This window comes from Podarcis filfolensis, assembly GCF_964270895.1.
Source record: "Podarcis filfolensis genome assembly, chromosome: 7".
In the NCBI taxonomy this organism is placed as follows: Eukaryota; Metazoa; Chordata; class Lepidosauria; order Squamata; family Lacertidae; genus Podarcis; species Podarcis filfolensis.
The window spans coordinates 70,607,332-70,632,335 of NC_139603.1; the positions used below are offsets into that span (position 1 = coordinate 70,607,332).

A 25,004-nucleotide genomic window follows, 5' to 3' on the forward strand; every position below is an offset into this window, starting at 1 on the left:
CAGGTTAGTCTGACATGACTTATTTTTCAGAAATCCATGCTGACTATTGGTGATCACAGCATTCCTTTCTAGGTGCTCACAGACTGTTTGCTTAATGATCTGCTCCAGAATCTTCCCTGGTATTGATGTCAGACTGACTGGGCGGTAATTATTTGGGTCCTCTCTTTTCCCCTTTTTGAAAATAGGGACAACATTTGCCCTCCTCCAGTCTGCCGGGACTTCGCCTGTTCTCCAGGAATTCTCAAAGATGACTGCCAGTGGTTCTGAAATCACATCTGCCAGTTCTTTTAATACTCTTGGATGCAGTTCATCTGGCCCTGGAGACTTGAATACATCTAGACTAGCCAAGTATTCTTGTACTATCTCCTTAGAGATAGAAACAAAAGATAACGGGCTGGACTGCAACATAGAAAGGATGGAGTGGTATAAGCAACCCTCACATTTCTTTTAACTTGTGTTGTTCATTTTTCTAAGGCAATACATGAATGAATGACTTGATACTTCAAGTCTCTTATTTCTAGCTCTCTTTTCTAATCATTTTTCATTTTATTTTGTCCATGTGGGACATGTATACACTGCTGGTGTGTGTCTCTTTCTTGGCATAGTACCAGCAATCTATGCTCCTGACATCATCAAACGTTATACTGTGTACTTGTCTGTGTTCCTTTTACCCAGTACAGGGCCAAGTTTATGATTCTGCCACTGGTTTCTATTACTGTTTTTTTAGTGTGTGCATGTGCATATACCCAATGCACACATATATGGAGCCCTAATTTTCTTTTTTTCTGCAACAAGGTTATGCTTGGGGTCCCCCCCCCATTTACATGTGCATGCACAATTCATGCACTTTCAACTGCATTATAGTGTCTCTAGGGGGACAATGAAGGTGCTTTTTTGTGTGATTAATTGGATTTACATGCCCCCTGTTCACCAGTGTTCCCAGGACAGGGTACACAGGGTTCCTGATCACACATAGGAAATTATCCCCTTGTACACATGTATTTTTTTTTTAGGGGGGGAGGGTTATCCCTACACAGATTCTAATGATCACACATAGTTCAGAGGTGGAACCTGCCAATACATCTTCATTTAGCTCACAGGTAATGTCTGAAAAGGGGTGTGGTGCTGGTCTCCCATAGATGTAGCTATCTTTATGGTTTTCTTAAAGGAAAGTGTGATACTTTAAAGATAAACGCGTGCATTGCATGATTTTGCTAGTTTTTCAGATACCACAAAACTCTTTGGTTTTTTTCTGCATAGACTATTAATAGGACTACCACTCTGGAAGGAGAATGTAGGTGATGCCAAATGTACTCCCAATTGTTTCACCTCTGCTCCCTCAGAACAATTTGCAATACATTGCTAAAGTTTCACTGCTTTGCCAGTCTTCGGGGCATGGTTCTGTGTGCTCCAGTCATTTCCAGTTCTTGCTGCTGGTGGAATTATAACCGCTTGACAATCTCCAAGGGTCTGCTTGAAAAATGTTTCTGGGCAATTATGCTCCATGATTAGGGGAAAGTAGGTTGGGCCCACAACAAAAATATGGCAGTATTTTCCAACAGGAATGCTGCTGTTAAGGGCCTTCTCAGTACTGGTGCCCGCCCTGTGGAATGCCCTCCCATCAGATGTCTAGGAAATAAACAATTATCTGACTTTAAAAGACATCTGAAGGCAGCCCTGTTTAGGGAAGTTTTTAATGTTTGATGGTTTATTGTGCTTTAAATTCTGTTGGGAGCTGCCCAGAGTGACTGGGGAAACCCAGCCACATGGGTGGGGTAATAATAATAATAATAATAATAATAATAATAATAATAGCATTTCTTCCAAGCAGGGCATTCCAGTTCTGCTTTACTATTCTTCCTGGTTCACACTAAACTTTTTGTGTGTACTGAGCATGCTCAGTTCTTATCATTTTGGAGATATGTTGCCCTCTTAGGTGTTTTTGTTTTGTACCTTTGCAAACTTTGGGCTTCCCCAAAACATCCCCTCCTGTTTCTCAGTGGCCCCATCTGGGTCTCGTTTCTGCAAGCACTCACTGCCTGACTTCTCTCTTAAGAGTGGGTAATGATTCCAAGATACAATGTGCATTTCTTGGCGAAGTAGGCATGTTGACGATTAGGAGTGCTGTGACCTTCTGGCTCCTCATCCCCCCATTTTAGAAGATTTTCTTCCAATGGCATACGGCCTGCAATTACGCCCGCACATCTGCTGCAAGGGACACACTCATTCCCCTTAAATTTCTTTGCAACGTCCCCACCTGAAGAACAATACGATGTCAGATGAGCTTTTTTAAGCAGCATAATTAATTGGGTCATTTGCAGACACATGATACTAATTAAAACTTACTCTCTTTAGCAGCAGAGACGCAAAGAAGGGAAAGTACACCCCAAAGCACAGTTTTGACTTCCATATATCACAGTGTGAGAGAATTCCTTAAATGGACAAATCGTGAAGTGGCTCTAAAAAGTGTGTGACTTATTCTGGTGTAAACTGACTTCTCGCCCAGTTTGGGGTCATTTGTATGGTGCACCACATCGTACACAGAGCAGAATTCAACCTGCAGGAACAGAATATCTAAGCCTCCCTCCATAAGACATGGGAACTCATGTTCGTCCATGTGACAAATCTTCCCTTGCCGCTAACTATCCATCACTGTTTACAGAGCACAGTGTCCTGATAAATAACAAAGATGACAATCTCAAATCAGGAAAGCTTTCATCAGTTCAGATTGCTGTCCTGAGCATTCTTAAAAATAGCGCTAGTATGCTGAGGAGTTATAATTCTGCAATTTGAATTTAAATCTTATCCTTTGAACCATCACAGGCCTGAAAGAATTAAGAGGGAGAGAGGATGAGCTAGCCAATATTTTTGGAGAAAAGAGTAGAAGAAAAGGGGTCAGAATGAAGTAAAGCAACAAGCTTTAAGCGAACATGGTTGAAAGAGCTATGAATTCTTCAATAAGCCCTACCAGATGTGAATTGCTGTTTTTATCATTTTTAAAAAAAATATTACATTTATATCCCAACTTTCCTCCAAGGAGCTTAAAGTGGCATACATACTCCTCCTCCCCATTTTATCCTCACAACAACCCTGTGAGGTAGTCAAAACAAAAAAATTTTTTTCCTTCCAGTAGCACCTTAAAGACCAACTAAGTTAGTTCTTGGTATGAGCTTTCGTGTGCATGCACACTTCTTCAGATACACATCTGAAGAAGTGTGCATGCACACGAAAGCTCATACCAAGAACTAACTTAGTTGGTCTTTAAGGTGCTACTGGAAGGAAAAAATTTTTTTTGTTTTGACTATGGCAGACCAACACGGCTACCTATCTGTAACTGGACCTGTGAGGTAGGTTAGGCTGAGAAGCAGTGAGTGGCCCAGTGAGCTTCATGGCTGTCTGGGGATCTACTGGCTCTCACATGGTACAATATCAAAGTGTGACATGATCTAACTTTCCTAAGCCTAGAATCCTTACTCCTCCAGAAATTATTTTGTTCAATGTTGTGTTGAGCCGCCATTAGGTAGCACCCACCAAAATTAACTTTTACCTGTACTTATAAAACATTAAGGTCTTCCACAGTTTCACTGCAGCCTAGTTGCTAGTTTCCCAGGATTGAGGGCTCACTATGTGGATGTCTGGGTTAGAAAATCCACTGCAAAAAAAAAAGTTTTCTCTGTTAATTTGAGCTTTTCTCTTTTTGGAGTTCTGCAGAGAGCCAGCATCTCTAGGGGGCCGAAATGAGAGCTGAAATATTTTATTAATTGAGCTGAAATATTGAATTAATGGAGCAAGTCAGACTGTGGTCAAGCCTGCCTGGAATTTCCATGAAATTTCCCCAAATGGAGTTGGCACATCATGGTTGGGTCTGGTCATATTGAGGAACATAAAGGTTTACCTAGGCATAGAAAAACTGATATAAACTATTTAATCATTGTTACCTCATTTACTTAGATTGCAAATGTAAATGGTGGACAGATAATTCTGTTTTGCAGAATAGCTTAACGAACTGATATCACTGTTCTTGGATTCCACTTCATTTTGCTTAATGGGGCCTGCTGCTTCTTCAGCTGGAAATTTGCCTACATGGCAATAAAATCATAGAATTTTTTTTAAAAAAATCATTACCAGAAGGGTAGAATGATTATCTTCTTAGACAAGTTATTTGGAGAGTAAAAGAACCTATAAAGATACTGTGCATTACTGTTATTGGGAGATACATTTTATTATGTGACTTTTTAAATAAAAAAAAAAGTTGTGGCTTCCTGACTTATTTAACAATCTATTAAAATGAGGTCAGCCCCTAAATCTGTTCTAGGGGGTCCCCCAACCCACTAGAGCAGATTTGGGGAGACCACAGGAAGGGGCACACATGGGGACAGGAGGGGGAAATTTTCTGTTGTAAAAGTGCAAATACAGTGGTACCTCGGGTTAAGTACTTAATTCAATCTGGAGGTCCGTTCTTAACCTCAAACTGTTCTTAACCTGAAGCACAACTTTAGCTAATGGGGTCTCCCGCTGCCGCCGCACCGCTGGAGCACGATTTCTGTTCTCTTCCTGAAGCAAAGTTCTTAACTTGAGGTACTATTTCTGGGTTAGCGGAGTCAGTAACCTGAAGCGTATGTAACCTGAAGTGTATGTAACCCGAGGTACCACTAATACTACTACTACTACTACTACTACTACTAATAATAATAATAATTTATTTATACCCCGCCCATCTGGCTGGGTTTCCCCAGCCACTCTGGGCAGCTTCCAACAAAGATGAAAGATACACTAAAATGTCACATATTAAAAACTTCCCTGAACAGGGCTGCCTTCAGCTGTCTTCTGAATGTCAGGTAGATGTTTATCGCTTTGACATCTGATGGGAGGGCGTTCCACAAGGCGGGCGCCACTACCGAGAAGGCCCTCTGCCTGGTTCCCTGTAACTTGGCCTTTCGCAGTGAGGGAACCGCCAGAAGGCCCTCGGAGCTGGACCTCAGTGTCCGGGCAGAACGATGGGGGAGGAGATGCTCCTACAGATATACTGGACCGAGGCTGTTTAGGGCTTTACAGGTCAGCACCAACACTTTGAATTGTGCTCGGAAACGTACTGGGAGCCAGTGTAGGTCTTTCAAGACCGGTGTTATATGGTCTCGGCGGCCGCTCCCAGTCACCAGTCTAGCTGCCACATTCTGGATTAGTTGTAGTTTCCGGGTCACCTTCAAAGGTAGCCCCACGTAGAGCGCATTGCAGTAGTCCAAGCGGGAGATAACCAGAGCATGTACCACTCTGGCGAGACAGTCTGCAGGCAGATATGCTCTCAGCCTACGTACCAGATGGAGCTGGTAAACAGCCGCCCTGGATACAGATTTGACCTGTGCCTCCATGGACAGCTGTGAGTCCAAAATGACTCCCAGGCTGCGCACCTGGTCCTTCAGGGGCACAGTTACCCCATTCAGGACCAGGGAATCCTCCACACCTGCCCGCCTCCTGTCCCCCCAAAACAGTACTTCTGTCTTGTCAGGATTCAACCTCAATCTGTTAGCCGCCATCCATCCTCCAACCGCTTCCGGACACTCACACAGGACCTTCACCGCCTTCACTGGTTCTGATTTAAAAGAGAGGTAGAGCTGGGTATCATCCGCATACTGATGAACACCCAGCCCAAATCCCCTGATGATCTCTCCCAGTGGCTGCATGTAAATGTTGAAAAGCATGGGGGAGAGGACAGAACCCTGAGGCACCCCACAAGTGAGAGCCCAGGGGTCTGAACACTCATCCCCCACCACCACTTTCTGAACACGGCCCAGGAGGAAGGAGCGGAACCACTGTATGACAGTGCCCCCAGCTCCCAGCCCCTCAAGACGTTCCAGAAGGATGCTATGGTCGATGGTATCAAACGCCGCTGAGAGATCCAGCAGAACTAGGAAACAGCTCTTACCTTTGTCCCTAGCCCGCCGGAGATCATCAACCAGTGCGACCAAGGCAGTTTCAGTCCCATGATGAGGCCTGAATCCCGACTGGAAGGGATCCAAATGGTCCGCTTCTTCTAGGCGTGCCTCGAGTTGTTCAGCAACCACTCGCTCAATCACCTTGCCCAAGAATGGAAGATTTGAGACTGGGCGATAATTGGCCATCGTGGCCGCATCTAAAGATGGTTTTTTAAGAAGCGGTTTAATAACCGCCTCTTTCAGTGGGTCTGGGAAGGCTCCCTCACGGAGGGAAGCATTCACCACCCCACGAAGCCCATCATCCAGTCCTTCCCGGCTAGCTTTTATAAGCCAGGATGGGCAAGGATCCAGGAGACAGGTGGTTGGCTTCACTCGTCCAAGCAGCCTGTCCACATCCTCGGAGGTAACAGATTGGAATTGATCCCACACAACTTGACTAGACAGGACTCTAGCACTCTCCCGCCCTGGCCCTGCTCCCACGGTGGAGTCTACTTCTTCCCGAATCAGCACTGTACTTGTGCTGATGGAACACATTAGCAGAACACCGCCCATTATCAGTAACCATGATGGTTCAAATGCATAATCATAGAAAACACCACTTTAAATGAAATTCCAGTAAATCGGACCCTGTCCGCTCATATCAACTAAAAGCCCTGCCAGTGAGAAATATCCAAGTAAGTTAGAGTAGACCCGCTGAAATCAAATGACTTAAATTACTTGCATCTGTTGATTTAAGTGGGTCTGGTCTGAGTAGGATTAATGGCTATCACCCAATATTGCTAACAAAATTATTTATTATTTCAGTTTATGAGCTGCCTAATAAAAAAAATTATTCACTTGCTTACATACACAATAAAATAGACAGGCATTCAATTATTCAATAAAACCATAAATCAGTGAAACCAACCAGCAATTGTACAACAGTAAAATCCAGCCATAAAATCTGACACAGACACAAATCAAATCCCAGCCACCAATCCAATTATCACAGCAAAACACCTCAGCTACAAATGCTAAAACCTGTCAAATTGATATTTTAAAAAATTACGTTAAGAGATATTAGAGATGTTGAAAGATGTTAGCAGAAGTTAGCCCAGCAGAAGTTAATTTCCAAACTCCCCCCTATCCCCTCCTGTCACCAGGAACATCTCAGTCCACCATCATTGCCCCCACCTTCCAAAAAAAAAAAAAACCAGGTTCCTTAAAATAAAGAGAGTGGTGGTCCCATCCCTGATCCTATATATAGAAGGGGCCAATGTGCTTTTTCCACCTTGAGAGGCTTCATCTGAGCATGCCTAGTTTATCTTTAATCCCTCTTTGCTCTTTACCCCCTGCGATGCCCTTTTTATTATGCTTTCATAACTATTTGTGCTCATGATGCTATTGGGGAAGGTCACACCTGATCCCACTTTTAATATTGCTTGTGCCTGTTTGGGGCAGTCACACTGCTTATTTTCCAGTCAGTGCAGATGATTTAACTTCCTGCTGAAATCCCATAACTTGTTGCACCACAAATATTCTAGTTTTTGTACCGCTGTTGTTGTGTTATAGCCCCTCCAGACAGCAATCATGAGTAGCATCGAGGAAGCATCGCAGAACAAACTAAATCGGGATACATCTACTACGAATGCAGTATATATTGCTCTAGTGCTATTTTTCTAGATACAGAGTGCTGGAACTTACCTTGAATGCCGGTAAGTTCTGGCTGGGGGGGGGGGAGCTTTGTATTAAGCCAAGAACATATTGCAGGATACAGCTGCAATAAAACATTGGTTTCGAGGCGGCCATAATTGTTTTCCACGTGGGCGTTGGCATTCTGCTCTTCTTATTGATTGACTTAGTCAGGTGATCAAGGGTCATTTGCACTCTTCTTCCCACTGCCTATCTCAGGTTTTAATTACTGTGGGCTGAAACACACTGATTTGCAAAGAATCAGTGTGAATTGAGGTGGCCTCATTTACCAATGAATCTCAGTGGCGTCAGCAGTAACTCTCTGTTGCCATGGAGCAAGGTGGCTTTGTGCTCTCTTCTCTGTGCCGTTGATGGATTTGCATGATCACAGTTTCAGAAGAGAAGATGTTTCATTATCCTGATAAAAAGAAAATAATTTCCCATCCAGTAATTTCCATTAACATGCAGAGGATAGTACAGGGATCGCCTAGCCAGGATAAAGTCTCTCATGTTGTCCTTGTTGCAGGCAGGTGTGCACCATCCTCAGTTATTAACTCAGTTGATTAGTGTGTGGTGCTGATTATGCCAAGGCTGCAAATTTGATCCCCGTGACAGTGGCCTATTTCTACATTGCAGGGGTTGGACTAGAATTCAGGGGTCAGCAAACTTTTTCAGCAGGGGGCCAGTCCACTGTCCCTCAGACCTTGTGGGGGACCAGACTATATTTTTTGGGGGGGAAATGAACAAATTCCTATGCCCCACAAATAACCCAGAGGTGCATTTTAAATAAAAGGGCACATTCTACTCATGTAAAAACACGCTGATTCCCGGACTGTCTGCGGACCAGATTGAGAAGGTGATTGGGCCGGATCCGCCCCCAGGCCTTAGTTTGCCTACCCATGGACTATCAGTGGTTCTCAACTTGTGGGTCCCCAGATGTTGTTGGACTACAACTCCCATCATCCTTGAGCTCTGGCCTTGCTAGCTAGGGGTGATGGGAGTTGTAGTTCAACAACATCTGGGGAACCACAGGTTGAGAAATGCTGGACTAGATGATTGTCAGAGTCTCTTCCAACCCATAAGATTCTAAGAATAAGAAGGATATGGGAAAGCATTCTATCCTGCAAGTTCTCCCATATACCGTATTTTTCGCCCTATAGGATGCACTTTTCCCCCTCCAAAAATGAAGGGGAAATGTGTGTGCGTCCAATGGGGCGAATGCAGGCTTTCGCTGAAGCCTGGAGAGCGAGAGGGGTCGGTGCGCACCGACCCCTCTCGCTCTCCAGGCTTCAGGAAGCTCTCCGCAAGCCTTGGGAGCCCGTGGGAGTTCCCGTCGGGCTCCCTAGGCTTGCGGATAGCAGCCTGCATCTCGAAGCCCGACCTGCATCTCGAAACCCAACCTGGTTTGGAGGCTGGCGGTGGAGAGAAGCGCGCTTCTAACCGCCGCCAGCCCCACAAGCTTGGGGGATAGCGGGGAGGTGGAGCGCCGCCATCTTGCTGTTCCCCGACCTGGTTTGGGCTTCAGGCAGATATCCGCAAGGCGTGGGAGCCTGGTGGGAAGTCGCGCCGGTCTCCCAAGGCTTGCAGAGAGCTGCCTGTTCTGGGGGCTTGGATCGGGGGAAGCTCGGGCTTCCCCCGCCCCCGCCCCGCGCCTGGGGGAAAAATAAAATAAAAATTATTTATTCCCCCCCCCAAAAAAACTAGGTGCATCCTATGGGCCAGTGTGCCCTATGGGGCGAAAAATACGGTAATTACCAAGACGGTAAGGAGGAACAGAGCATTTTTGGGGTGCTGTGCTGGATTGGATCTGTTCCCTCTTCCTATATGTGTGTCCCGATGATGCCACCACACAACCTATGGGGTTCCCTGCCTTTTTATATCTCTCTTATATTTGGGGGAAAGCAGTGTTCAAGTGGCTTAAATACAGAATTGCTCATACACTGTCCAGCCTACAGGGTTTGGAACTAGGGAAAGAATTCCACAGATACAAAGTATGATTATAATGCTCCCCGAAGACAAAATATCTTGCAGCTGAAGGGTTTACTTCAGTTAACAGGCAGCAGTTTCATAAGAATAATCACTGTAGAACTAACATACACACACACAGCACATCCTCTTCTTTGCATTGTACTTAAATCACGCTGAAATATCTTTTTGACTTTCATTAGGAAACTGCAGCAGCTATCCAGTTTTCCTTCCATATCACAAACCAATTTATGTTAAATCAGCCTCCATGTCCTGAGATCACAAATCAATTTGTGTTAATTAAATAGCCCTGTAAAGTCGGTGGCTTGAGGTCTTTCCTACGCACTTTGGCACTGTGGTGTTACAAATGAATTTGTCATGTCAGCCGGGCTGTTTCAAATCAAGAGGCGAGTTAGTGTTTGTATAATTGCAGCAAATGCCACTGTCCAGAATAATGCAATGTTCTGGGAGCCGACTCAGTGCTCTTCATTCTCTGTTTGCTTCAGCTTACTCAGGCGTATGACAAACAAGGAGCCTGGGCCTGCCTCCACTCTCAAAAATATATATTATGCAAGTCATGCTGTGCAGCATCTTCAAATGAATTGCACTTCTAGTTTACAATAGCTTATCTCTCCCAGGTGTAATCCTCTTCTTGTACTGCAAACCTGAGGAAGGGGATGCAAAGGGATGGCTTGACCAGAATTTCCATTGGCCAGTTGGCTTGCACCAGCCAATGTAGGAGGGGAGTGATGGTGGCAGGCTTAGCATCTCCTTCTCTATGCAAATCTCCATCCGCACACTCATTAGGATTATTCTGCCCTTCCGAATACCGTATTTTTCGCTCTATAGGACGCACCGGACCATATGACGCACCGGACCATAGGAGGGGGAGAACAGGGGGGAAAAAATCTCCCCCTCTCTGCTCAGTGCCCCTTCAGCGAAGCGGCAGGAGAAACGGAGCCCCTTCCATTTCTCCTCCCGCTTCACTGAAGGGGCGCTGCGCAGCTCTCCCTCTCTGCGCAGCACCCCTTCAGCAAAGCGGTAGGAGAAACGGAGCCCTCCTGCTGCGCTCCGAAGGCTTGCGGATAGCTGCCTGAAGCCCCCAGAGCGCAGCGGGAGTTTGCGCTGCGCTCCGGGGGCTCCAGGCGGGTTCAGCGAAAGCAACGCGAACCCTCCGGAGCGCGGGGGAGCTCTCCCTCTGAGCTTCGGAGGCTTCGCGTTGCTATCACTGAAGCCAAGGAGCCTGCATTCGCTCCATAAGATGCACACACATTTCCCCTTAATTTTTGAAGGGGAAAAAGTGCGTCTTATAGAGCAAAAAATACTGTATTTCACCATATTCTTAGGTTTCCTTTTTTAAAAAGAAATTATTTATTCACAAACTGTTGCTACACACACATGATCTTAAGCAAGAAATGACAACTATACAGGTCATAGATATTTTCTAACTAAAACAAGCCCGTTGGCTCACCTGGTTGGGCTGTAAGGGATTATGAAACGTGAACAAGTCACTTCTCTATTTCTTTCTTAGCCACCTCTGGCATTATTATTGGCAGGGTCTGGATTGCTGCGTTCACCTTGGCTATTTTTGTTTTACGTCAATACAAGTGGTTCTTCATTTTTCCCCCTCAAAGACGGTCCACCTTGGGGAAATTAGAGGTTTAGTGCATCCCTTTCAGACTTGACCTTCAAGGTCTGAAAGACTGCAATGAGGAGGGAAATAGAGAAAGATTCAGGCTGTCCTACATTTCCTGGAGATGTGAAAACAGCTGTTTACTAACTGTGAAGTCCAATAAAGCTGAGCCATAAGTGATGCAAAAGGAAGGAAGAACTATCTTGAAAATGTGGCACTTTTCTTGTCTCCATCATCTGAGGATCACAGGGCAGTTTGCAATATAAAAACACAAAAATGCACAACATAGTAACAAACAAAACGATAACCCCTCTGCACAGTTTAAAAGGCCATGGATTCTTTAATTAGCCAAAGGCCTAGGAGAAAATGAATGTTTTTGCCTGGTGCCTAAAGATATGTAACGAAGGCAAACCTCCCTGCGGATAGCATTCCACAGATGGGGAGCCACTGCAGAAAAGGCTCGTTCTCATGTTGCCACCCTCTGGACCTCTCAAGGAGGAGGCACATGAAGAAGGGCCTCAGATGCTTGCAGGGTCTGGGTCAGTTCATATGCCACATAAGTGCAATCACAGAAGAAGTATTCCCTCTAGCATGTCAAAGTGCTTATATATGTTCTTTGTACAGTCATACCTTGGGCTACAGACGCTTCAGGTTGCATTTTTTTGGGTTGCAGACCGCCAAAACCCAGAAGTACCGGAATGGGTTACTTCCGGGTTTTGGCGGTCGCACATGCGCAGAAGTGCTAAATCGCGCTTTGCACATGCGCAGAAGCACTGAATCAAAACCCACGCATGTGCAGACGCACCGCTGCGGGTTGCACACGCTGCGGGTTGCGAACGTGCATCCCACATGGATCACGTTCGCAACCCGAGCATCCACTGTATTCTACAAACAAACTTATTTTCAAAGCGTTGGAAAATGCCTTGTTTACCCAAAACAACCCCATCCACACTACAAGAAGGAAGAACCAGCAGTCTTGGCAGAAGCCCAAGATTTGAAGAAATACAAAAATCCCTTGGCTGGGTTGAACCCCGAGCATGACCATTCCACAGTGCAACACTTGTTAAAAATTAGCAATATTTTTGAACAAAGCATATTTTGATCGATTTAACAAATTAATTGGCTAAAAATTGCAGTCCCAGTTGGAAGCAATTTGCATGGCACTTTTGGGTGGGTTTTGTAGGTGGGGGAATGACTAGCACATGCTTGTGTGTGTATGAGTGAGAGAGAGGAACAGTCATAGGAGCATTTGAACATCATTGTGGTCACACCATGGAAAAGCTAAAACTAGGGCTGCAGGTGATTTAAAAAGTGGCAATGGCACTTATCTGAACATGCTTGCAAGATTTCTTGTTTTTACCAGCTGGCAGAAGACAACCAGAGAAGGGGCCACCCAAACTTTGTGGAGTAAAGTGTTCCATAGCATTGGTGCAGCTATTGTGAAGGTCCCACCTCGTGTCAAAACAACTCTTCTTCTCCCATAGGAAAGAGGAGAAAAGGTCCTCTCCACTCAGTTTTTAATGAGCAGATAGGCAGTTTCCTCCGGTATCCTGGACCCAGGCCACTTGGGACTTTAAATGCAATTAGCAATACTTTGACTTGCACCCAGAAACATACAGTGGTACCTCAGGTTAAGTACTTAATTCGTTCCGACTCATATACTGCACTAAAGGGTTGATGCTGCACACTCCAGCCCTTTGACTTACCTCTGAATGTCATTGTTCCGAATGGGGCGTTTCCCGTATAGGACTGTAAAGGTTGCAGGGATTGGGCTATACCTGTACAGTGGTACCTTGGGTTAAGTACTTAATTCGTCCTGGAGGTCCGTTCTTAACCTGAAACTGTTCTTAACCTGAAGCACCACTTTAGCTAATGGGGCCTCCTGCTGCTGCCGCGCCGCCGGAGCACAATTTCTGTTCTCATCCTGAAGCAAAGTTTTTAACCCGAGGTACTATTTCTGGGTTAGTGGAGTCTGTAACCTGAAGCGTATGTAACCCGAGTTACCACTGTATTAGTACATTAGCAGAGATGGTTTCATATGGTCCCGTGGTTTCCTCTGACATTGGCTCCATTCCAGTCATTCTTCTCCCCCTCCTTACAAGGAATTGCTGCAATGCATGGGGGAGAACAGGGGCAAGGCTGTTAACCCTGCCCTCTCCTGCACCTCCCCATCTACATTACTGCCGGCCCCTCCCTGAATTGGGAGCTGGAATTCTACTGGAGGTACCTTTCGCTACTCAAGCAAGCTCCCTGCTTAGAATCCTGGGAAATATGGGTTCTAAATTGCATGAGGAGCCTCTTGGAGTAATGGTAGTCTCTCTGCTGCAGAAGCTGAAGCCCTCAACACTTGGGGGGGGGGGCTGTAGAAATAGTGGCAGGAGAATGTGGGAAGGCCTCACAGAACAGTATTTATATGATGTGTGAAAGGTAAAATGACTGAAGTAGGTCTATCCTTGCTGCTGGATCGAGTGCTGTTTCCAAACAGTCTTCACAAAGTGAACTCCTCGTAAACTCATTCCAATAATTTAACACACACACACCCCCGTGCATTACGGAGAACTAGAGTAAGCCTAACTCATAGTCACTTCAGGGTTTTGAGACAGCAGAGACCCTCAGGTAGCGATCTACAAGAGAAGGCTATTTTCAGTGAGACAGATTTCAAGTGGCAATATATATTGCTGCTGCTGCTGAAAAACCCGAGACCCTTTTTTGTCCGTTGTATTTTTCCAGGAACCAAACTGTTCATGACATCTTGGATTATGGTTCTGATTTAAGGAGAGACACAGATCCGGCAATACATTTTGCTGCACATCAGATTCTAAAGTTCAGGAGAGCCATAAAAAAAAATTTCTAGAGTGATGGAGATGAACCTTGGCTATGAAAGCCAGACGATGAGTGATGAGTGACGTCAGTGCCTAGGTGGCAGACTGCTAAGTGAATTGCCTCTACCCAAGGCTGCCTTATTTGGTATATTAAAGTACCTTCTCTAAATAGCATGAAATGGAGATTTCCAGCAGCTTGTAATTTCATAATGTATGCCTAATTTAATAGGAGGGGAATAATATTTGTTCATTTACTGCCTTTTTCCCATCACACCAGGTGACATGAGCAAATGGCACATATGTAGATAATACTTTAAAAACAACAACCTTGGATGTAGCATGAAATGAGTTGAGGAAGGACTGCAACCCAGTAGTAGCGCACATTCTCTGCATGCAGGAGGTACTTTAAAGCCCTAAACAGCCTCGGTCCAGTATACCTGAAGGAGCATCTCCACCCCCATCGTTCTGTCCGGACACTGAGGTCCAGTGCCAAGGGCCTTCTGGCGGTTCCTGCTCCTGCTCGGTCCCTGCTCCTGCCAACCTAGCAGTTTGAAAACACGTCAAAGTGCAATTAGATAAATAGGTACTGCTCTGGTGGGAAGGCAAATGGTGTTTTGCCAGAAGTGGCTTAGTCATGCTTAGTCATGCTGGCCACATGACGGCCTCCGTCTGTATACCTGAAGGAGCATCTCCACCCCCATCATTCAGCCCAGACACTGAGATCCAGCGCAGAGGGCCTTCTGGCTGTTCCCTCATTGCGAGAAGTGAGATTACAGGGAACCAGACAGAGGGCCTTCTCAGTAGTGGCACCCACCCTGTGGAACACCCTCCCTTCAGATGTGAAGGAAATAAGCAGCTATCCTATCTTTAAAAGACATCTGAAGGCAGCCCTGTTTAGGGAAGTTTTTAATATTTAATGCTGTATTGTTTTTAACACTCAATTGGGAACCGCCCAGAGTGGCTGGGGAAACTCAGCCAGATGGGCGGCGTATTATTATTATTATTATTATTATTATTATTATTATTATTATTACATGACCTGGAAAAACTGTCTGTGGACAAACGTTGGCTCCCTCGACCAGTAAAGCGAGATGAGCGCCGCAACTCTAGAGTCGTTTGAGACTGGACTTAACTGTCAGGGGTCCCTTTACCTTTATTCATGGATATGCTGTCTCTAAAAATAGACAATCCATTTAGCTATTATGGCAGAGTTGGGATGGAAGAGGTGAGTGGGGCTTTGCAGAGATGACTCTAAGGAAAGGCATGATGGGAATGGCTTGGAATCCCATTCACACACTTTTTAGAGGAACCAGCACCCCTGGCTAGGGGTGTGTGAAGAATGAAGATGCTAGCTGCATTTGGGCAGTGATATGGCAGGTCCCCAGGTGTTGCATAATTTCATCACAAAGTTTTAAATGTCACGGGAGATTTAACCTTCAGCTGCTGGTGAATAAGAGAGCTTGAAGGCTACAATGTGTATGAGCCAAAAAGCAATCTTCCCTTCCCTTTCCCTGACATTGAAAACTTTTTTTTTTAAAAAAAACTTCAGTCTTTTTCTGGACTGCTTTTATGTTTTGTTAGACCTGTAAAAGGCACTTTACATTTTTAGCCTCTGGAGTTGTATTGAGGATGGATTTTGCAGATGAAGGGGAAAATGTGTGAGCAGCGGCAAGGAAGTTGATGGTAGTCATTGATCCACTCCTTTTTCACAGGGACCGCATGGCAGACTAACCAGCAGTGATTGACAAACTGGAAAATCAGTTATGAGAAGGGTGAAATATGGCTAAAATGCTGCCTTTCAGCTTCATGTAAGAAGGCAGTATTCACCCACAACCTTGGGGGGGTGGGGGTTCTTCAGACTCCAGGGGTTTTCAGCCTGCTGTTTCTTAGAGCAACATCTGTACTTCAAAGATGAATGTTACAGATGAGATATATGATTCTGTGTGGATGAAATGCAAGCCTGCCATGATGAGACTGAGAGCCTGAATAAAAGCCAGTAACACCAAAAGAAGTAAACATTAGCTAATCTTCTTATTTGTAAAGGCACTCACAAAGTTCTGGGACTAACCTTTCTGGTTTCAAAGGCAATAACGTTGCTTCTATGTGAGCAAGTATCTCAAAATGAGGAATTTGCATAGGAATACAAAGCAAACACTTTCAGAATTATTAGATAAGTCTCATTATGCAACACATCTTGATTGCTAGAGTTTTTAGGGCGCACAGAACTTTATGGTCATTTGTTGTTCTTGCAGATTCTCCTATGAAATAGACCAGTGTTTCCCAAACTTGGGAAACTCCAGCTGTTATCAGATTACAATTCCCATCATCCCTGACTACTGATTCTGCTACTTTGGGGTGATGGGAGTTGTAGTCTGAAAACAGCTGGAGTTTCCCAAGTTTGGGAAACAATGAAATAGACCATTAGCCCAATTTAGAGATGTGGAAGTAGGGAAAGTTGGAGGAATTTAAGAAGATCCTTGCTGGATCAAGCCAAAGGGCTATGTATTCCAGCATCTGTTACACCACATCTTGTGGTAGAAATTCCATAGTTTAATAACTGTGCACTATTTCTGTCAGGACCAAATGGTGTGTTTTTTAAAATTGATACTTCATTTAATTTTTTCCAATTATAAAGCAATTTATATCACACAACTGTGTAAAAGAGAAAGAAAAACATTATATGAATATATATAACCAAATGTTGATTGCTCCACATTTTAATGATTTTAACAACCCTCACATTTTTCTAATGTATTTTGTCTTTAGTAAGATTTGTATGCATTCAAGATGCAGCTCCCCATCTCACCTTTGACAGGGTAATAAAAGTAGTAGTAGCAGGAATAATAGTAGTAGTGGTTATTTATTACATTTGTATACCACAGATATAATTGGCACCAATTATTTCCTCAGGTTTTATCAATGATGCTCACATGAACCCCCTCTCCTTATCGCAACTTTAAAGTAATAAGCTCAGATGACAGCTTCAAAAATAACTGAACATTTTTGTGCACCTAAGCTTTTCCGAGGTGCTGAGTTATAGAGAAGAAGTAGCAAATGTGGTGTGTGTGTGTGTGTGTGTGTGTGTAAGAGAGAGAGAGAGATACGTCTATCTGCTCCCCAGTGTTATAATAATACTAACAGTGATTTGATTTACTACAGAGGACTCTTCAATAGAGCACAGTGAGTGATGGGCCATCCGTCCTATTTGTAAGATGAGGAAGACACAACTCCCCTTGCCTGCTAGGCTATCAAGCTGGTTTGAAGAATTAGCTGATAGCAGCGTTTTGTTTAATCCAGCCTTTGGTCCTTCCCACTTCATCAGTTGGCAGAGATGAGCAAGACATATATATATAGGGAGGGGACGTCATTCATTGATTGTAATCCATTATCTAGGGCTTCCATATGTCATTCTGTGATGTCCTCGGATGGTTGCATCATCAAAAGAAAGTTGCTTTGATAATGGGGTGCCACGTGGAGCAGAAAAATGAGTTACAACAAAGGATTTTAAAGGCTGCTCCAAGGAGGTTTAAGAGTGAAGAGGGAATTTTATTTGTATAGGAAGTTGGAAGGCAAAAAGAGAGAGAGGCTTTCATGAAGCTTAGGAGAAAATGAAGGGTGAGAAGGGAAATGAAATTGCTTGGGTAGACCATCAAAGTGGCATAATACTGCTGATGAGTGACACTTGAAGAAAAGCATACTTTCTGTTTGGAAGAATAGGTTTTCATAATTCGTGCGCTTTCCCTAGATTTGCATTAGCTTAGCTTGGAAACCCAAGGCCGGATGTCAAAGAGAGAAAGTGCTGCAATTGTGACATTCTGCAGTACCTTTCCCTTAACAAAGTTTAAGGCTGCTTTGGGGTTGTTTCCTTGAGTTACTGGTCCATCGCAACCTGAAGGCTCAGGAGGGAGGCCTTCTTCCTGTCCCTGTTTGCGTGCTTGGAGAGCTAAACAAACCTACAGTGATAGCAAGGAGAAGCAGCAGCAAAGGCCTCAAGAGTTTTATCACCCAGGGTATGAAGGCTATCTGCGGTGAAAATTGGCTCCAAGGTAATTCGCTGGCCAATATTGGCAATGGCTATTTCAAAACAACCAATTTTCTCCATGGCACAAACTTTTACCTCAGGTTTCATCAAGGATGCTCACATGAACCCCCTCTCCTTTTTGCTGCTTTAAAGAATGTTATGCGTTGTTATTGAGGAAGTTAAGAAGCTTGCATTCTACACGTACTGTGTGTTTCAATGATGAGTCATGGAAGGGTAGGTTGTATTCAGCCAAGCAAGCTAACCGCTTTATAAGCTCCGCAGGAATCCTTGCTAAATATTCATTCTCTTCAACAAACACCTCCTTAGCTATGATAGGGCTGGCCAGCAGGAGTCACAACTAATTGCTCATTCCACTCTTATTCTTATTTTATGCTGTTTCTTTGTATCAAATAAAGATGCGCAACCGCTTTAAAAACGAAGAGCAAGATGGAACTCTTGAAGATAGGGAAACATTTGTTTTGGGCTTGTTTCCATAATCCAAGGATGCATATGTTATTGACTTGGACTTACAATTTACCCAAATAGCCTTGATATCTTTGGGGCAGCCAGGGTGGAGCTGCAGATCCCATCATCCACAGCCAACATGGCCAGTTGCCAAGGATGATGGTCCAAAACAACTGTTGTAGAGTGGGCTGGGCAATAAATCACATAGTTCAAAGTTGGCATTAACACTTTATTAGCAGAAACACATTTGGCTGAGTGTCAGGCCTATTGAGCACAGCACCTCATTCCCTGTAGATCTTACTACATGAAACCAGTTACTCCATGAAACTAAAGGTCCCCTCCTTCCCTCAGCCATTTAGGTCTCCTCCTTTCTGGGGCTTTTCCCAGGCATTTGGAGACTGCGCCTGCATGCACCTTGTCTTTGCTCCTCCTGTCGATTGCCTCTTCTGGTACCGAGAGTGGGGGGAAAGGGAGGTTGTCATAGCAGGGGGGTGACACACGTGACTTGTCACCAGCCTGACTCATCTCTGCCTCTGGACTTTCTTCCTCCCACTTGCCTCAGCTTCTGCCTCTGATTCTGGACTTCTCTCTGCCACAGACTCTCCCTGCTCACGAAGCCTTGTTATCCCCTTCAGCTTCCAGCACCTCCTCCTAGTCTCTGAGCCTTCTTGCGTGCAAGCAGGAGGGGGCAGGGATCTCTCAGGCAGCGCAATGCCTCCCTTCCCATCGGAGCAGCCCCAATCCCATTCCTACTTGCTTCCTCAGCTGGGAAGGGAGGCTTCCCATTGCCTAACTGAGAGATCCCTGCCCCCTCTGATAGGCAGCATGAAGCCTCCCTTCACAGCTTAGTTGATGGGGTCAGGGAAGGTGGAGGCAGCCCAGAAGCTGCATCTTAGAGCCCCTGCACCATCATATGGGGACTTCTGAGCAGCTCTTGAAGCCAGCAGAGCCAACTGCTCCAGGCTGCTGAGACTGCCGCTGCTGCATTTCCCGGGGACATTAGATGAAATCTGGGGACATTCTGGGGATGGAATTTGTCCGGGGACTTATTCGCAAATCCGGGGACTGTCCCTGGGAAACAGGGATGTCTGGTAACCCTACGCTAAGCCTTGTTATCCCCTTCAGCTTCCAGCAGCTCCTCCCAGTCTCTGAGCCATCTTCCCTTGGTGGTTCACCAGCTGGTTCTCCCACCATTCCTCTGTGTCCAACCTGATCATAACAACATCCAGACGGCACCATATTGACTACCCAATGTGGTTCCCTCCAAATTTTGTTGGACAACGACGCCCTTTTGCCCCTGACAGCGTGGCCATCCGCAAACTTCATTTTATTGCTTTCTATGAGGTTTCAGACCCATGCCAATAGTTTCTGAAATCTGAACTGAAACTACTTTCTCAGCTGAGATTTTGATTGCTCTAAGCCACTTTTCTGATCTTGGCTTATCCTTTCTGACTCTCCTTTTCCACCCCATCACTTCTGTATTTGTTTATCATGTATCTCTATTATGTTGCTCTTCTTCCAAAGGATTCAGTGCACATGGAGAAGGTGGCAAGTTTATCTGCGACACATGCACAAAATTACTTCAATGGAGGTTTTTTTTAGCACAGAAGTATCAAACAGTGGACTTGTTTATTACTGTGGAGGCAATCAAATAATTTAATCTACCATGTTTGCTTCCTCTCCTAGACAACCAAGAGAACAACTTTAATGCAATTAATCTTTGCAAGTGAACAACAATGTCAAGAAAGGGAAAATTAATTTACTTGATTCAGTCCTTGTACAAAAGCAGTAGCTGAATGTGAAAATTGAAAAGCCACCAGAGGGGTGGTGTGTGTTTTTTTTTTTTGGTGTTAAGAGTTTATTTGCCAAATATTTCTTTTCTCCTCGGTGTGCTTTTGAAAGCTTTAATGTTTAAGGTGTAGAATGGTGGAGCTTAGCATCATAATCCATGAGTGACATTTAAGAAATCTAAGATGTGCTGATGAACACAATTTATTTGAAACTAGAGATGTCAAGTCCCAGAAAAGAACTTCAGGGACTCATTAAAACCCACCTTAAAGAAGAGGCAAGCAATACAAGTTCTGGAATTATTTCCCTCTTGGATTAAAAACCAAGCAGGATAAAAAATACTGGCTCAGTTCCTCCCTATTGAATGTACTGGAGCTATGTCACTCATTATATTCAATTTGGACCAGTGTTGGGGATTTGGACCAGGGTAGGGGAAGTACATAGGGATGCGAGTGGTGCTGTGGTCTAAACCACTGAGCCTTGGGCTTGCCAATCAAAAGGTTGGCGGTTCAAATCCCCACAATGGGGTGAGCTCCCGTTGCTCGGTCCCAGCTCCTGCCAACCTAGCAGTTGGAAAGCACGCCAAAAAGTGCAAGTAGATTAATAGGTACCACTCCGGTGGGAAGGTAAATGGTGTTTACATGCGCTGCTCTGTTGTCGGTGTTCCCTTGTGCCAGAAGCGGCTTAGTCATGCTGGCCACATGACCCAGAAAAACTGTCTGCGGAGCGGACAAACATCAGCTCCCTCGGCCTGTAAAGCGAAATGAGCGTCGCAACCCCAGAGTCGTTTGCGAATGGACTTAATTGTCAGGGGTCCCTTTACCTTTAGGGGAAGTACATTTCTCATGGGAGACCTACAACAACTTTTACCAATCCCCATGCAAAGTAATCACTGTGGCAGGGGGTGGACATTCAGAGGAGGAAAAGGCTACCCATACAGGTCTTCTACAGGGGATTGCAATAGCTATTTTCTTCTCCTGCCCCCCCCTTGCTCCTGCAACATCTTTTACCTGTTGCCCATGCAAAATAATGGAGAAAGACAGTCAGTCTGTAAAGTGGTTTACAACCATAATCCGTTCCGGAGGTCCGGTTGTAAACCAAAACAGGTTGTGACCCAAGGTGCGCTTTCGCCAATGGGGCCTCCCCCCAAAAAATTGGTTGTAATCCCCCAAAAAAGGGTTGTAATATAAAAAAGGGGGGACATGTACTTCCGGGTTTGACGTGGTTGTAATCCAAAACGGTTGTAATCCAAACTGGTTACAAACCAAGGTACCGCTGTATAGCATAGAACGAAAGCTCCCGTTTCCTCAGAGCAGGGCGGGGTGAATTTTACAGGCCCTTGAACAGGCTTGGAAAAATTAGCTGAGGTAATTTCTCAGTTACTCTGAGGGGAGCTTTGGAAAGCTCACGTGTTCCAATTTGAAACTAAAGGTTCTGTGAGTTAACGTCATTGGTTATGATGATGGTAATGTTGCTGCTGTCTTGGGGAAATGCAGCAATTGGAAAGGTCTACAAATCCATAAAAGTAAATAAGTGAAATGGTGTTGAATATCAAAGCTATCATTAAAATAAAGTTTGAAGACTCCAGAGAGCACAATGTTTCATGTGTCCCTTTTAAAAATACAAAAATCGTGTTTTCTCTGTGCATTTACTTATTCAGGATTGCTTATTCCATGAATGCAGAATTACTGTATTTAAAAATGAGCATGCACAACCACAAATTTGGGGAGGAGACCAATAGTAGCTCATGTGCTGTATGTGCTTCATTGCAAATAGAACACAAACATCTTCAATTGAAGATATTCTCTCTCATACGCTCCATGTGTATCAAAGCCTGCGTACATTTAGGAGAATAGAGAAACTCTCTTAGTTCTGCAAATAAAATTGTATAAAGTGGTGTTGTTGTTTTTTTAATTTCACATCTCTGTGGGCGCTGGGTTCTCTGACAATTTTACAGCAACCTCATATTTCAGTGTGGTATACAGTGTTCCTGTCTCCTGAGAGATGGTTTTCTTTTCACAATAAATGTTTTAAATCCTTTTTTCTTTTCAGCAACTAAACTGCTGGCTGTTTGATACTCCTACTTTCAAAATGTATTTTGATGGTGGGGTTTTGTTTTTGCTCTAAAACACACCACAATCTTAGCATTGTGGAGCCTTTTTTTCCTCAGAGAGTTGATCCAAAACCAATAAATTCTACTAAGGAGAAAAAAAACAACCACTGGAACTTTTGCAGTTAAAATACAATGCGGTTCATTGATTGACATATCCCCACTGACTTGATGGGGATTGCCTTCATTAAAAACACACACAACTAATTCAGATCTTGTTAACTAGTTTCTGCTGCAGGGTGTGGGTGTGTGCCTCTTTGAAAAAACCGAATCTGAATTAGCTATATTTCCTCCATCAGCTTTGTACAACGAAGACATTAATAGTATGCTATCGCCATTTGTTTCCAGGCTAAAGAAAAAGTCACAGTCTATCGATATTTCTGCTTCAAGTTATGAACCTCTGGCACCTGCCGCTCAACATGCAATGCAACCACCTAAGCCGCCGCCTGTCACAAACACAGCTACATCCGAAGAGGAGCAGAACAACACTGCGAATACGCAACGGCGCAACCCACGGAGGGGTGAGCTGAAGAGATACTACACCATTGGTGAGCCAAAACACATACACCATATTTCCCCTTAAAAACGTGTAATCTCCTTCAGTGAAGGAAAGCTCTCGCTGTGGAACAATCAATCACATGTTCATTGATTGGGTGAATCAGAGCTGCTGGGTTTTCTGTTGTTCGGTGCGGGTTGTTTTCTCATCTGCTGTGGGCATTAAGAGTTTGCCCTTATGCAGGTCACTTCAAGTATAGGAGATATAGGAGTGCCTTGTCATTGCTTTTAGTTTTGTGTTGTTGTTTTTTAAAAAAACCATTCTGTTCTGTGGTCTATGACTGCCTATCGCCACCGTTGTCACTGTTGTTGTTCTCCTTGCTGTTCCTTAGCAATACATTCCAATGCTGTCCAGGGTTGTAAAGACTGCGGAGAGAATAATTGGGTGCACTCTTCCCACCTTGGATCAAATCTATGCTGTCAGGTGCCATAAGAAAGCTGCAGAGATAGTGCAGGACAGTGCGCACCCAAGAAATGATCTCTTTCAGCTTCTGCCTTCTGGAAGAAGGTACAGGGTTATAAAGACTAGGAAACAGTTTCTATTCAAATGCGATTTTGGTTTTAAACGCAGTGTAAGGTAGTATCTATGGGAGTATATTGTATTTAATTATGGGGTATCAGAGTATTTAGGGGGCTAACCAGGCTGGGATAGCTGGGATAGCAGGCTTGCTGGTTTTTGAATGTCTGATGTAGATTTTTTTCAATTTTGTTGTTCTGTATGGGACAATGACAATAAAGATTATCGTATCGTAAAGGGAGCAGTAGTGATTAAAAAAAAAACAGAGCAAGCAATGTGTGGCTCTCTCTTGTCTCAGGGTAGTGGTTGCTGACTTAAAATGGTGTTTGTCTAGTTCTGATCCTCTTCATGGTTCTTTCCTGACCTCTTTTTATGGAATTATTTCCCATCCTTTGCTTGTCCAGAGATCCCTGCACAGACTTCTGGTTCATTGCTGGGGATCTAGGGTCAAGATGTTCCAAGACATGTCCACCTACAGAACTGCCCAGTTCTGTTAAGCCTTGCTGTTGTCCTCCATCAACTGAAAGTGTGACTTCCAATATACCCAATATATTGCATGGGGAGTGCACTGGTGGTAGGAAAGCTCTCTTGTCAGGGAAGGACCACAGCTCTGTAGCATAACATCTGTTTTGCCTGAAGAAGGTCCCAGTAGACTCATGCCTAAGACCCTGGAGAGCCTCTGCCAGTCAGAGTAGAGATGCTAAGCTAGGTAGCCCAATGATCTCACTCAGAATAAAGCACCTCCCATGTTCCTGGGGAAATTTGTTCTCTTCCGCTGATTCTTCCAATTCAGGGACCCCAGAACCTCATGGCTCCTTGGACCACTGTTTTGACATGTGTAGCAGGGCATGGCATCTGTAGAATCATTTTATTTGTTAAACATTAAACCACAATACTTGTGCGACTCCACATTCATTTTAGAATCGCCATAGTTATTAGGTCGGTTTGCAGCTCACCAGTTTGCCTCTCTGTTGTATTTTAACCTGGTGGTTCCCTCCAAACCTAGTCTCAAACATGGACAGAGGAGGTTGCTAATAAACTGTTCTCTGAAAGGCTCTCTGTCTTGCAAGCAGCATCCAAGCCTTGTTAGTGCATCTCAGTGACCAAAGCAAACATTAGTCTTTAGTCTGGTAGTAGCTTGCAAGGCCTCTGCTTTGTCAACTGCCACTAAGATTCTGGTTGTCCCTAGCCCCGTCTCCCTGGCAGAGGTATTTATTAAATTTATATCCTGGCTTTCCTCCCAAAGGAGTTGATTGCATCAGTATGCTTCCATACAGTGGGAGGTGAATCACCTGGACCCTCCTAGCGGCAATTTAAAGGAAAATTGGCTTAAAAAAAATATTTTGAAAAGTCAGGTATTCAAGTTGTTCGTAACAAAGCTGCCAAAGTTTGAAACAAGCTAAATTTCCTCGATTTCTTTTTAATAAACTTTTGTGCTAGTGTTTAAGCAATCCTTTAAGACCATGAAATGTTCAAAGAACTTTGCTTGAGCCATAAATGTGAGGTGCCATTTCAATACCAGCT

General features: G+C 44.4%; 1 protein-coding gene across 1 annotated transcript in view; it reads left to right on the top strand.

Annotated features, from left to right (window-relative positions):
* OXR1 (oxidation resistance 1) overlaps positions 1-25,004 on the top strand; it is a 207,585-nt gene that overhangs the window by 106,595 nt on the left and 75,986 nt on the right. Inside the window, exon 4 of the mRNA XM_083622051.1 lies at positions 22,757-22,956. Coding sequence (XP_083478177.1) covers positions 22,757-22,956 — 200 coding nt within the window. The remainder of the gene's footprint in view (positions 1-22,756; positions 22,957-25,004) is intronic.